At 38.1% G+C, this 14,481-nt stretch overlaps 1 protein-coding gene across 2 annotated transcripts in view; it reads left to right on the plus strand.

Moving 5' to 3' along the window:
• The first annotated feature begins 4,405 nt into the window (after positions 1-4,405).
• FIGN (fidgetin, microtubule severing factor) overlaps positions 4,406-14,481 on the plus strand; it is a 127,544-nt gene continuing 117,468 nt past the window's right edge. Inside the window, exon 1 of one of the 2 annotated variants that reach the window (XM_080668643.1) lies at positions 4,406-4,466. Coding sequence is in view for 1 of the 2 variants with exons in the window: in XM_080668642.1 (XP_080524768.1) it covers positions 5,406-5,430 (25 nt within the window). In the remaining variant the exon portion in view is untranslated. Of the gene's footprint in view, positions 4,467-5,312; positions 5,431-14,481 lie in introns of those variants that run through there. The other variant, XM_080668642.1, reaches the window with a different exon arrangement.

Genomic DNA, 14,481 nt, shown 5'->3' on the forward strand with positions numbered 1-14,481 from the left:
TTAGCTGAATTGAAGTGCAAATGAAAAGTCCTAAATTGCAATTGTATGGAAACATTTAAAAAATAAATTGCATCAGTAATTTGCACTATCTAAGACCCACTTTAGAGTTTGTGAGCAATATGACGAAAACATCTAGGTCTAATAAATAGCTACTAAATCCTAGAAGATTTCTTTGAAACACTGTTGTTTGGAAGAAGATATTAACAATTTAATCCTTATCAAAATAGGTAATATTTGAGTTTGAAACTATAAAGTGGTATTTAAAAAGCAAACTATCTTGTGTTTGCTTTTCATTAAAAACCAAGCATTAACGCTCCCTAAAACGTGTTTTTTTTTTCTTAAAGCATCTTGTCACCCTCATCTCTGTTCTATGCTCTGTCCACCTGAATGTTTTGCTGGCTTTCCTTTTCTTCTCCCTTGACATAGGCAAAGCACATCTCCTTGTCTAACCTGGGTCACATTATCCTTAGTTCAATGCAGACAAGCATATGGTCATCTGCAAAATCACATTCAATATCACCTTGCTCATTTCCTTTCCCTTCACTTTGGTTGTTGTTGCTTCTATGTGTAGAATAAGAACAGAAAAAAGTAGAATTCTTCTTCTCTGAATTAGCTTGAGAGAAACACACACACACACACACACACACACACACACACACCACACACACATTCCTCCTGAAGGAAAACAAGAATAGTTAATGCTTATTTTTCTTTTGATTTTCTTTAAAAAACAAAGTCAGAAATAATGTGCATTAGAAATTCATTATATTTGTTCTCTCTACACTAAAAATATTTAAACAGAAGTAAGCAGGTGATTAATGCAGTAGGAAAAAAAATTAGTCCATTTTTTTCCACTGAATTAACTCTTTCCTTGACTAATCAATCAACTTCCTTTAAAGACTAAATTTCTTATTCTCATATCACCACAAGTTTCATAAAATATACTGAAGGATAGATTATCAGTTACAACCAAAAACATTTTTTAAGTAAAAGTTTAAAAATTAAGTGTAGATAAGATATGGTGACTGTTACAATGGTATTTAATCATACTACTTTATTAAAGATAGTTTTATTAAAACAAAAAAAACTTAAAAATGTGCTAATTTTTCAACAGAAAATGAAGCTTTTCAAAAAACAAAATTAAGTTTCATCTTACTTTGGGAAAAAGTAAATGGATAAAAGCAAACTTTATATACACCTAAAAAAAAAAAAGCTAGAAATGGTGGGATGACAAACTCCTCTTTGAATCTTATTAGTCATGCAAAGCTTATAAGGTATATTCTATTATGTAAGCCTTATTTCCCAGGAGTACATACAATTTTGGACAATGTTAAACTCTGCATAAATACATGCAGTACTCTTTTTAAAAAATATATATATTTGTATTGATTTGAGAGAGGACGGCACAGGGAAAGAGAGATAGAAACACCAATGACAAGGGAGAATCATTGATTGGCTGCCTCTTGCACGCCCCCTACTGGGGATGGAGTCTGAAACCTGGGCATGTGCCCTGACTGGGAATTGAAGAATGACCTCCTGGTTCATTGGTCAATGCTCAATCACTGAGCCAGATTCCCCCAGGCCATACAGTACTCTTAAATAGTTTCCCTTTCTTTGATTGCAAAGTTAATTATATTAATTTGTATGTTGAATGATAGATTTTATAATCTGTACTTCAAATGAACATATGAGAATTGAAAAAAGTACTACTTTACGAATAAACTCCGGCTAACCACACTTCTTCCTGGCCCCTTTTAAAAGTAAGGTTTATTTTGTTTTAGATATTGAAAATAAATTGCTCTAAGTCAATCATCAAAATATATTGTTTTCTATTTAGTGGATATTCCATTATATATATTTTATTCAGTATTTTGGTTTACATGAAGAACTGGAAATTCAATGCTAGAATTTAGTGTTAAAGGTTGATGTGCTTTGAACATTTTTTTAACGAACAAGGACAGCACAGTTTTGCTTGAATTGCACAGAGCATCTGCTGTGTCCAGAGGACCTCTTGTCGTCATTCTCCAAATGGGCAATAATGGAAATTATAAGCTCTTCGCGGTTGTTGTTTCTTTTTAATTCATCTGTACTCAATCCAACAGTGACCCATAGATATTTTTCTACACTTATTTCTTTGTGGTGAAACCCAATGCGTAACTTTTCCTAATATCATTTTCAAAGATATCTTGTAAAATATAACTAAAGGGGCTTCAGTGTTCTCTGTTACATCAGAATAAAGTTCTTCTGTTTTATTTTGAAGCCTGGTTTTTAAAAAAAAATGCACAGAAAGGTCAAACCCATTCCAAAGAGAAATTTCATTTCTTAGAAATATTTGGTAAGATCTTAAATCACTTTTCTTTTGTCTTTTAAATTCTGTCATCTGTCTAGATTTAACTAAAATGATTATTCTTTCTCATCTTGTTAGCTAAATGCATCCATTCAATGGCTACGAAAGGTAAGAAAATCACAACAGGAGAAGGAAATTTCCAAATACATATCTGGATTTTTAAAACACTTCATTCGGTCACAGAGAGACAGAATGTAGTCTATTAGATGTACAGCAGAAAAGCAGGGGAAACGTGAGGAGAGTCAGTCCTAAACAAGTATATTTTCTGTCCCAGCCTTCCAAGGTAATATTTTCAGCTTGATGAGCCTCTGGTCGAATATATAATTTGCCTCTTTCATTCTTAAGCTTCGTTAAAATACAGAGGACTGGATGTCCACTAGGCCAAAGGATAAACTTACCATTTATCTATTAAAGTCCTATTTAATGCAACGAGAAATTATTATCCCACTCACTCTCTTTCTCATTACAATTCCTAAAGAACTTTGCTGGGCACATTATCTCATAGACATCATGATCAAATGTTATTGTTTGCTTTATTATCTCAGTTGGATGGTTGGCTAGCCTAGAATGAAATAGGTTGAAGGCAAAACTGGAAGCCTAGAAGTCTGAATGAGGTTCCCATTCAAATGATCCTGGTTGTTTGGGGGTGGGGCGGGGTGATTAGTAAGCCAACTGAGCTTACACTACACAGTAAGCATCTGGATGCAGCACATTTACATCTAACAAGAGAGCCCAGGAAACGTGTGTGTTTCTTAAACCTTATGTTCCGAACAAAAGGCTATCTCAGCAACACACAATCAGCACTGCATTGCTCCCTGGGATGCGAGCAACACACTCAACTGCACATTTCATTCTTCCTCAGCTCCCAGCACTACAAAGCCCCTACTCTCTTCCCACTCCTGGGTCCCCAGATTGCTCCCTAGAAGGGGGCTGGGAAAGCCGAAGCCTAATGTCTATGCCTGCGCACTAGCAGCCTGCACCGGGCCCCCAGGCGCTGTGCTCCCCCGCTCGAGCCGCCTGGGGGAGGTAGGGAGGGGAGCCAGGGAGCTGGAGAATGGACCGCACACCTAGACTCTTAGGCTTTTATTTATTCACAGGGAGGCGGAGGAGGACAACAGGGTTCACTCGGTTTCCCCCCCAAAGTTGCCTCTCCTTGGCAGACAGTCCTGTTCTGGCTGGTGCAGGGGCCCAGGGGAGAGTGTGGGTGAGGTCCCGGCTCTCAGGGCCAGATCTAGTCCAGTGCGCGGAGTCCAGAGGGGTGGCGGAGGGCGGACGGGCCGCAGCTGTTCTGAGAGGGGCCGGGAGCGGACAGGGAGGGACCCGCGGGCCGGAGAGCCGCGCAGCCCTGTCCTGGGCCTCCCAAGGCTGGCGGGGAGCGCAGGGGCCGGCTGGTCACGCGTGGGAAGGAAAGGCCCCTTCCCCGTAAGCACTGCTCCCCTTTCCCCGGGCTGGGCCGCCAGAGAGTGCGGGCCGAGGGCGCTCCGGTCCCCGCGCGCGTCATCATGACCTCGGGGCCCCCTCCGGGCCGCGTGAGCGCGTCGTCGGCGAGGCTGGGCGGCCGCCGGGGCCCGGGCCGTGTAACATGACCCGAGCGGCCGGCCGGCCAGCGCGGCGCGGCCATTGAGCCCTCCCTGCCCATGAATCTCTGGCGCGTCTCTAGTCGCCCGCCCGCCCGCTCGCCTCCCGCTTCCCTTTCTCCCCCTCCAGCTCCGCGGGCTCCGGGCGCCTCTCCCTCTCCCTCCGGTCCTCCCGCTGCCCGTCTCTCGCCACTGCCCGCCTCTCGCCGCTGCCTGCCGTCTCCTCTCCCTCTCCGCAGCCTCCGCGTCTTTCTCCCTCTCTCCTTTGAAAACTGATCTTTGGCTCTTAGTGTGAAAGTGATTTGAATTTGGCTCGGCGGCGCTCTGCGCCTGCGCCCAGCCTCTGGCATGCTGGCTCCTTCCAAGCAGCTGTTTTGGGTTTGAAATTCCAACATGGCAGAGGCTGCAGTCCGTCTTCCCTTCAAAAACTTGGAATGATTTCAAATCATAGGCACCTTCACTTAACCCTAGCTTCCATTCATCAGCAAACACAGCGGATCGATGCTACGCTAACCTATCGGCTTTTCGCTCCGCGCGTTCAGGTAAGGGGAGCTTGGTAGTTTTCTACCATCTGTTTAAATTTGTTGTGTTTTTTTTTGTTTGTTTTTGTTTGTTTTATTTTAAAAGAATATAAATAAATCCAAGACCTGTAATAGAAGGAGACCTCCGAGTTGTGTCGCAAACATTTAATTGAATGTGCACTCGTTTCTGGTCGGTACGCCAACCTGCTGTCTAATTTCTCTGTACAAAGTAGCCCTGAAACGTTAGAATGCCTATTTTTGCTGCTTAATCATTGTAACAATAGTGTGGGATTAAGAGTTCGCGATGGCAAGAATCTCGTTTTCCGCTATCTTGTGCTTACTTATTACTATCTTTTTACTTCAAAAATAAATACAAAAAAAAAAAAATAAGAAAGCGGAGCCATAGGGTGGGGCTAGACTTTCTTCGGGAACTAACTTCTAAGTAAATAAGAAGTGTAAATAAGAATCTTGCACACACAGAAAGTTGAGGTTAAATTACCATCTCGTGGCTGGGGGAACGTGATAATGTCAGAAGATCGGTTGCAGAAAAATGTAAGCACATCATCTTGGAGGGGGTACAGCGTGGTGGGCGTATTGTTGGCCGGGGACGGGAGAGAAAGATGTATAATTTAATGGTATATACAATCCACTGATCCTATTACCGTCCTCCCGGAGCTCTTGTTAGTTTCAATGGGAGTGAGTGAAATTGACATGGACTTGCATTCCTGGTCATGTGCTTTTTTCCCTTTCTTCTCCTGTGATCTGAGATCCCCTTTTTGTTGATGTTGCTTTCCCCCTTAATTATATGCATGTAGGTTAAATGAATACCTGACGAAAGGGCCCACGTTTCAAGGCAGTGACATTTGATAGCTGAGAGGAAAAGTGGCTTTAATGAAAAGCAACCTTTGGAATTCCTGCTTGTGAGAAATCCAATTCAGCTTTTTGTGCTGCCAGCAAGAAATGATCAGTAGCACCAGTGTTTATGGTATGTCAGTTTTGGAATTTACTTCCTTTGCATCTAAATAGGAAAGACAAATTAAATGGCATGATCAAACCATTGAAGACCCTGTTTGGGAAGCAGATGCTTATGATATATAATTCTTTTTTTAAAAAAATGTATATTTTAATCTCTCAAAATGCTTGTTTATTTTTTGCTATCACATGTTTATATATTTCAGTTTGAGTAATAGATTACTGGAGTCCACTTTTATCGGTTTAGCTGTAATCCCAAAGTTGCATGTTACTAGTAATGCACTGTGTAACCACTGAAGTCAAATGGTATGTAAATTAGTTAAACTCAGTGTGGGGTTTTTGGGGAGGGGGCTGGGTGAAAAGGGGAGAGGGCGGGAGTGTAGGGAAAGACTGCTTACTAATGAAAGTATATATCTGTATATATATGTACACACACAGAACTGGGTGAATTTTTTTCTCTCAATCTATTAATGCAATTGGACTATGGGCTCTCTCAGTGATTGCACTTTGTGGAGTAATCAGTTCTTCTGAGTGTGTGTGTGTGTGTCTCTGTGTGTGTGTTTGGGGGGGGTGAGTTATGAAGGGATAGCTTTTACATGAATATAAAAATATATTTTGATTGCTTAAAGTCCTTAATGCCTTTTAAGGAACAGTGGTAGTTTTTTTCTTTGCTTGCCATTCACTTGTCTGCCTGTCAGCGCTTTTTACTTTTAACCTGTGACAGAATTAAATAATCAGGCACTGAAATTGACTTTGTTTGAAATCGCTCTTTCCTCTTTCTTTACAAAAAAAAAGGGGGGGGGGGTCAGATAAATGGAGTGAGAGGGGGTTTTCAATAGCTCTTGTGACCATGCCGTGTGTACACTTTGTGATATTCAATTAAGACTAAGAGGCAACAGCAACAACAAAAAGATGTTAAAAGTATTTTGCATAACCAAAGGGTATGTCCACTCTACACTGTTTCTTTTTTGGTACATTTACCCAACCACCATGCATTCACCCTGAAAAGAGAGAAAGAAGGAAAAGGGAGAATATTGAAGAAACAAATAGCAGTGGGGCAAAGCTGCCAGGGGTCTGTGATGTGGCGGTGGTTACTGCTCTCTCATAACACAAATGTGAATACAAGGAAAGGGACTACAAGAGCCGCTGCGCGACATACACTTCTGGTTGGACTCTGGTGACTATCGAGCTAAACACACACCACGCTTACCAGATAGGAAGGATTTGATTGAATTTTGCATTTGGAACTTGTTGACTTTGAAGCGATCAATAAGAAGACTGTTTATTTTAGATGCACATAATTTGCCCTGAGAAATGTTTTAAGGAGGAGAGAGCACAGCTTTTTTTCCCCCGGAGCTGTTGGAGCGAATGGGATTGCCAGATGGGCGATTTCCCTCTGTGATGTTAAAGCTGTAATATATATTCAGAGCAGATTGGGCTGCTGCCTGTGATGAGGAGGATATTACATTTATAAATTTTAAATCGGAGCTCAGACAATGTGCTGAGAGCAGAAATTGGATGGTTTGACTGTTTACCTTATTGATACTTAAGTGTGATTTCTGGGTAGTAGTAATGATAACCATTGCAATAATATGTAAAAAACACATTGCGTTAGGCAATCATATAATTCATGACATTTAACACCAGATTTAAGTGTGTAAATTGCCCCCACCCAGGCTCTGCTTACTATTAAATAATAGTCACATAATTTATTTCCCTGAGTGTTAAATGCCCATTGTGCAAATGATGTTCACTCAGGACCCTTGTTATCCTACACTAGAATTCGGGGAGAAAAGGTTTATATCTATATCTATAATGTAGACACTTGTGTATATGTGTAAAGCGGCCTTAGTGGCTCCTATTTTGTAATTCTATTACTCGGATTATTTTTAGATTTTGTCTCAGATGTTTGGCCTAAAGGAACCAAAGCTACAAACCTAAAAGGCTGGAAAGTGGGCAAGTGCTCACACTCTGGCAGCTCTGCTGTTGCAAATTAAAAGTGTGTTGTGGTCAGGAAATGAAAGCTACAATGTCTCTTTTGAACAAGTCGTTTATCAAGAGAAACATCTATCAGGGACTGCCTTGTCACATTGATCCTCTAAAAGTTAGGTCCGAGGTGGAAGCTGCTTTGATGTTTTTGATCCTAAATTTAATACAACAGAAAAAAAGCAAGGATATTTTGACCAGAATAGATTTTTTAAAATGTTTCCTGGAACCAAGATCTATTTATTAGTATTGTACTATGTGTGAAGTTTTTATGGACACAACAGTTGAAAAGTTGAAGGGGGAAACCCGAGTCTTTATAAATGGTTGGTTGTTAAAATATATATTTATAGTACATTCAGCTATGGCTGGCTTCTTGGTTCACATGGACAGTTTGAAAGTTGATTGCATTAGTGATTAAAGGGAAAATTATCTTGAAAGAGTGTTTTTGGAGCAATATGCAGAGATCAGAGTTTACATTCATTCACATTTTAGAGTTGCCCTCTTCTTTTTGTCTTTTCTTTTAATCTTTTATTTCTATTTCCTATCTCCATTGTATGTGTGACATATTAGCTTTTATTTGGAAAATAAACTTTTTTTTCTATAAAATCCATTCCCCCAAACATGCTTGCTCACATTTTCTCTGTTGTTACTTAATTGCGCATGTGGATGGTTATCAATATAAACTACATGGACTCACAAGGCTTTCAGAACTTCAGCTTAAAAATATAGGTAGGAAACAGGTTAAATGTGCCATGTATTCGCGAATGCTGAATATGTTGCATGCCTTATTCAGATGTTAAAAGGTATTGTTAAGAAAATGACTACGTTTTTTAAAAATGTGATTTCTTTATTTATGAGAGAGAGGGGGGGGGGGGCGGAGAGAGAGAGCTGTTAAAAGCAGCCTGCTTTATTTTGGGAGGCAAAGATGTGAGAGGAGTTTTTTGGATACTTGTCTTATACCGCTAGTGGTTACTTGCTCTTTCATATGGGTCTATCAACAACTAGGATGATAGACCACAAAGAGTGTGGTGGGAGTTTTGGGAAGTGTAATACTTGCTAATTAATCATGTCTGAAATGAAAGGATCATAGCAGGGCAATAAAGTCTCATTGTTGTTTTCCTGGAAGAGGGTAAGACTTCTGTTTGGAAGCTGTATATGTGAGTTGACTTGCTTTTCTCTTCTCTTAAAAAGACAGTTTGTAGGGCCTCTTTGGAATTATTTCAGGAACCATCTTTTTTTAAAAAAAAAAAAAAAAAACAAACACAGAGAATAATTTTCTTTCTCCTGGCTGTACCAGATCAGTGAGATTCTTAAAATTGCCTCTGGTATCTTCTGAGTGAAAACGTAGTGTGTTTTTCTTTAGTTATATTAAAGACTTCCGTGGCTAAGTTTCCAGTACCATTTTTTTTTCCATAAATAGAAACTCTTTCTTGTGTTTTTATTCATATTGGGCAGGGACTTTGGAAATCTTTTTGTAGGCAGGTACTTATGACAGAAATACAAGAGAGCAGAGATTTCATTAATTACTTTTAATAGCACAAGAGCATGGCCAGAGGGGAAAAAAGAAGTAGTACTTCCAAGAATCTATAGAGAAAATCTGTATAAAACTTGAGATTTCTAAGATAGTTGAAAATGTTAGCTGAGAAGATAAATGAATAATATAATTATAGATACATTATTTCCCCCCCCCCCCCCCCTGAATTTTTAGCTGTCACTTTTTAGATTTTTTTCCCCTTAGTTTAAGCATGGGGTCAGATTCCAAAAGTTTAAATGTCTGCAACATTTTTCAAAATTTTTTATCTCAGGTGAAGACGGCTATGCTAATGATTCCCTATTTTTGTCTGTTTAGATGCCTTGAATGATTGCCTCATTAAGTAATCAGTTTCACTGGTCCCAAATCAGCAGAATTGCTAGGTATACTTAAAACAATTGCAGGCTGTGATGTTTGGTACTTTCTAGTCTGGTGCTAAGAATCTGATTTAATAGAAATGTTTGCTGTTTTGCCTTTGATCAATATATTCTTGAGTACATATTTCACATACTGCTTTTATATAAAGTGCCACATTTGCTGTTACAGAGCTAATAAATTTAATTACCAGGAATTTAAATTGATTTATAAATTTTTGATTGGGAAAAATTGTGCTGCAGACATTTGTGTGAAATACTGATCAATAAGACTTGATTAATCAGTATATCTGCTTTTATATCTTGAGTCATTGATAAACTGGAATAAATAAATGGCACAGAAAACAATGGAAATTTTGTTTTCACTGAAAATTTTAATATAACTGTCGCTTTCTTTTGGGATATATAAGAGCTAATGTTTTATTAAAATCAGTTAAACTTGGAAAATATTTTGAGTACTACTTAGAAGACTGCAAGTCCAAAAATTATTCCATCTTTCAATTCTCTCTCTCCCTCCCTCTCTCTCTCTCACACACACATATACACACACACACTCTACCTAAAGTTTTTGTCTATTAAAACAGTCTTTTTTTTTTTTTTTTTCGAAGACTGAAAACAAATTTCTGTGTAGCAAGTACTTTTCATGGTTGGATTTTATCTTATTACCTTTTTTCTACACTTGCACTTTTATTATTAACTTTTCATTCAATTTATGGTAGAAATTTCAAGCATAGGTGCTCTGACATGATTGTCGATTAGTGATTCTTTTGATATTTTCGATGTTATTACTTAGATGGCAATTGTACTTGAGGGATGCTTACTACAGGAAACGCAGGTAGTGGGACCAAGGGGTCGGCAAGAATAAATTGTCCTGATAAGTTTGAAGCGAATCAGAAGCAGGTGGGTGAGCTGCTTCCCTAGGGCAGCCGCACAGACGCTGCTCAGGAGGCTGTGCCTCCGCACAGCACATGCGTGCGGTACCTGTTGACAAAATCTCAGCTGAGAGACTGAGACGGCGGAACAGATAGGTGATCAGAAACCATCCAAACATCAGATATCATATGGCACTTTCTGTTAATAATATTTACATAGTTTATGCAACCAATCTGCTTGCTGTCTTGTTACTTGAATATTGACACTTCGCTTAACGTTGCATATGGTGGGCTGTTGTTTCCGGGTATATTAGAAGCAGCACATTCAAGGGAGAATTTCAATTCAGATGTATTTATGTTAAATATAGGTATAAGGGATATGTTTGCTTATATTGGAGCTGCTATGATTTTCACAAAGCAATGATAGTATCGCTGCCTCCAATCATTTTTGAAACTGATATATCTTGAAAGTAGAATTATTATTTATTCGTATTTTTTAATATAATATTGGAAAATTTGTTGCTGTTAGGATTTTGTTCTCATTTTCATATGACAACTAGCTTTTATTAAAAGTTATTGGTGATATATAACTCACAAAGAATCTTTTTTACAACAGACTACATCATGCAAAATACCTATAGAATGTTTTCTTTTCCCTGGTATCTTAATGTTGAAAGTAGCTTTACTCATTTCCTTTCCTGTGAGTTTTGATTTCTGCTGGTAATTAATATAGTTCTTCTGTTCCACTTGTGGATATAGTTCAAACAAGATAGAAGAAACTGCATTTTACTTCACTCACCAAAAAAAAAAAAAAAAAAAAAAAATCTTTTTCCCCTGATTCAACTCTTTGCCTTATGTCCATCGGATGCTTTTTAAGCAACTGACAATTGATTAACTGCCACATACATGTGACAGTAAGCTCATCTGAAAATGAGTGACCTCTACTTACATGCTCCGGTTCATGAGGAATTGTTAGTCATGGAAACAGCAAAATTCAAAATAAAAATTTCAAAGTAGTGTAATGTGAAGCCATGAGTCTCTGGATGTTGCTGTCAACTTTTTGCTGTTCTTTTGATTTATTATCTTTACCGTAACACACGTTGTCACTTTCACCAAGGATTGGCTATGCAATTCTGGCACTTGGTGTGAAACTGAAATGTGGGGCACCTTGTTCAAAAATTATTAAGAACTCGAGACAGTATCAGCAGAGCATGGAAACAAGCGCAGGGCCCTTCCGTGGGGGACCCTGTGGCCTGCAGAGGACTCGCTAGCCCTGCCGTCCCCATCCCCACACTTTCATCCGGGGCCTGCTTTATGGAAGTCACAGGTTTCCCACTTGGAGACAGACTATTCCACAGTGATTCCATGTGCCTCTTCCTAAAGAGATACTAGAGGTGGTGGAGTGAGGGTGTTGATGGGAAAATGGACCTTCAGGTATCTTCTACTCTTTCTATACATGAAGTGGTGACTGAAATATTTTCCTTTATCTCAAGTTGCTTTTTGTCTGGTATGTGCTCCCAAATGTCACATGAGTTTTGCAAATATTCTTAAGAGAAACACTGTGTTTTGGAATTGTTTGCACACAGGTACATGCTTAGATAGGTATTCCCCAGGCACAGGATGGTTGGAAAGGGGGTTGGGAAGGATTTTAATAAGATTTGTAATAAGAACCCAGCAGTTTCTCTGTTGGCATGCACCAGCACTAGCACACCTGTTTTCAAGCACAAGTAAACTAAGTATTTTTAATGTGGAATCTTAAATTATCTATATACAGAAAATCCTGACTATTACAAAATAAGAGCACTACTCACTGAGTGCTAGTCGGGGACGAGGGGCAAACACAAATAATTATCTCATTATCATAGTAACAGTATTGATATTTTGACATGAGGAAGTGGCATTGTAGTTACATAAACAGGTGGTGACAGCTGTGATGCAGATGAAATGTAACTCTTTCCTTAACGTTGCAGTATGGTATATTCAATTTGTGAACTTGGTTTCTGAACTTGAATTAGAATAACCTCCTTCCCACTGAACCATGTAGTCGCCCTCTATGACTCCTTTCCCTTTTGGTGTGAACATTCTGTGTTGACGAGTGGACAAAACGTTTACATTGTTGCTTCCCAAGGTACTTCTCAATGAGATCAAGCTTGTATTGAGATACCTAAAACTAAAATTTGAAGTCAAGCAGCTTTTTCAAATCAAAACTGAGATACGATGGAATGTCCAGCAAGTGATGGATCTGAGGGCACTTGAAGTTGTACCATTTATTTTCAAAAGATATTTCTCACATCAGATGACTCTGCCAGGAAGAGAAATATCAAAGACCTCAGAAAAGTAACTGTCCATTTATGTAATCTGAGAGTGGGGGGGCTTTAAAGTTATTTCTGAAGAAGAAAAATATTGAACTTATTTTGAATGCCTTGTTAGACATTTTGGAGAGAAATACTACATATGAGCCCTTCTAAGAAGAAAAATCTTTGCCCTGTGTAATAACAAGGCATTGCTTTCTTAGGTGATACATCCTTTAATGAAAGGAGGATTGGAAATAACTATTACAAGTGTCCCATTTAATTATAAATTCACCCCACAGTTTAGGAGTCTTTTGCATTAAAGACATTGTAAAGTCGAAATATTTTAATAGGCAGTTTAGCCACAATACACATTTTTTTAAATGTTCTATGTTGTATAAGCTATCTACAAATTCTATAGTATAATTTAAATTGGAACCCTTCTTTTCCCACCTGACTTCTATCCTTTAGTATGTTCTGTTTTCACATTAAGTGCTTGGTTTGAAAAAAGATTAAACCAGAAATCTGGGTAAATATGTGGCAATATAGTGCATTGGCATGCCCCAAATAGCTGTTTTATTTCTCTTCTCTTCACTTCTTCTCGCTTTCCATTTCAAATTGAAGATTGTAAACTCTTTGTCTTAGATCATATACCGGAATGATGTTAAATTATAAATCTTAATTAGGTATGATTCACTGATTTTAATCTTACAAGATAATTAATCTGAGTAGGACAAAAGGTTCCCTTTAAGAGAGAAGTCATTTTCATTGCAATCTCCATTTAAGATCACCCAAAGACAACTAAATAAACAGAGTACTATTATTCTTTTAAGCTTAAGTCAATATTTTGAATTTAAGTATATGGATGAAGAAATCATAATATGGGTAGGGCAGTCCTATGTTTGCAAACTTTCCATGCTTTTGATAAAGTTTACTGCTAGAAATAACATGTACCAGAAGGAATCTTTTAAATAAAAATTACAGTTTTGATGATCTACGTGGATGGAATAAGCTCGTGTGTGTGTGCACAGATACATTTCTTTGTGAAGGTATTGATGTCAGAGACGCCTTTGGTATTTCTTTATGAGTAATTAGGTTAACGGGGTTAGTTAGAAAATGTATCCTTTCCTGGCAAATGAAAAATTACATTCAAGCAGAGGTAAAAGAGTAGAACATATTCATGACTTTAAGTACTTAAAAAGATATTTTATGAGTCATTTTTAAAGAATCATACCCAGTATGTAACTTGTTAAGAATAATAGCCATTTTTTCTTTTTAAAGCACATCTTTATTAAAACTGACTTTTCATTCATGAGTCACAAATCTGGAGTCAATTTTAGGCCCAATTTACAAAAGATGTGGGTCTAATCCCCCGCTCCCCTCTTCCGTGGTATCCTAGCCAGTAGTGTTGGTGCAAAGTTCTCCTTTAAAGAGGCATTCTCATTTGTGTTATTCAGGAGATTAAGCAACATTTTTGAGTGGAATACTGATATGACCCAAATATAGTCCTGAATGGCCGGTATCCTTGTCTGACAAACTAGAAGGATAAAATATCACCAGCTTTGGAATTTTATATCTCTACATGAACAGTGCTTTTTCCCCGCCCGCTCTGGAGATATTTTAAATGTACTCAGAATGTACATTTAAATCATGTGTTTCCTAGTTGGAAAATATGTTTTATATAATTTTAAGAGTAGTAATCAACTAGCCATCAATATGAATTCGCTTATGGGTGGCAAGATAGTATAGCACTAAAGAATCTTATTCAGAAATAGATGCTTAGACTGAGCTAGTGTCTTTCTAGAAAGAAAAATTCAGTAAATATGCAAAATTCCTTTGGGGATTTTTATTTTTTTTGGATATAGGTTTAAAGTCTATGTCAATAACATTTAAGCAGTTAAAATATCAGGAGAAATGTAATATTGAACTTTTTTTATCATGTGGTGTTCTTTCAATAAGTCCTTAATGCATGCATACAATACATTAATGCATGCTTGTTTTATTTTTATC

The sequence above is a fragment of the Plecotus auritus genome (assembly GCF_963455305.1).
Source record: "Plecotus auritus genome assembly, chromosome: 5".
In the NCBI taxonomy this organism is placed as follows: Eukaryota; Metazoa; Chordata; class Mammalia; order Chiroptera; family Vespertilionidae; genus Plecotus; species Plecotus auritus.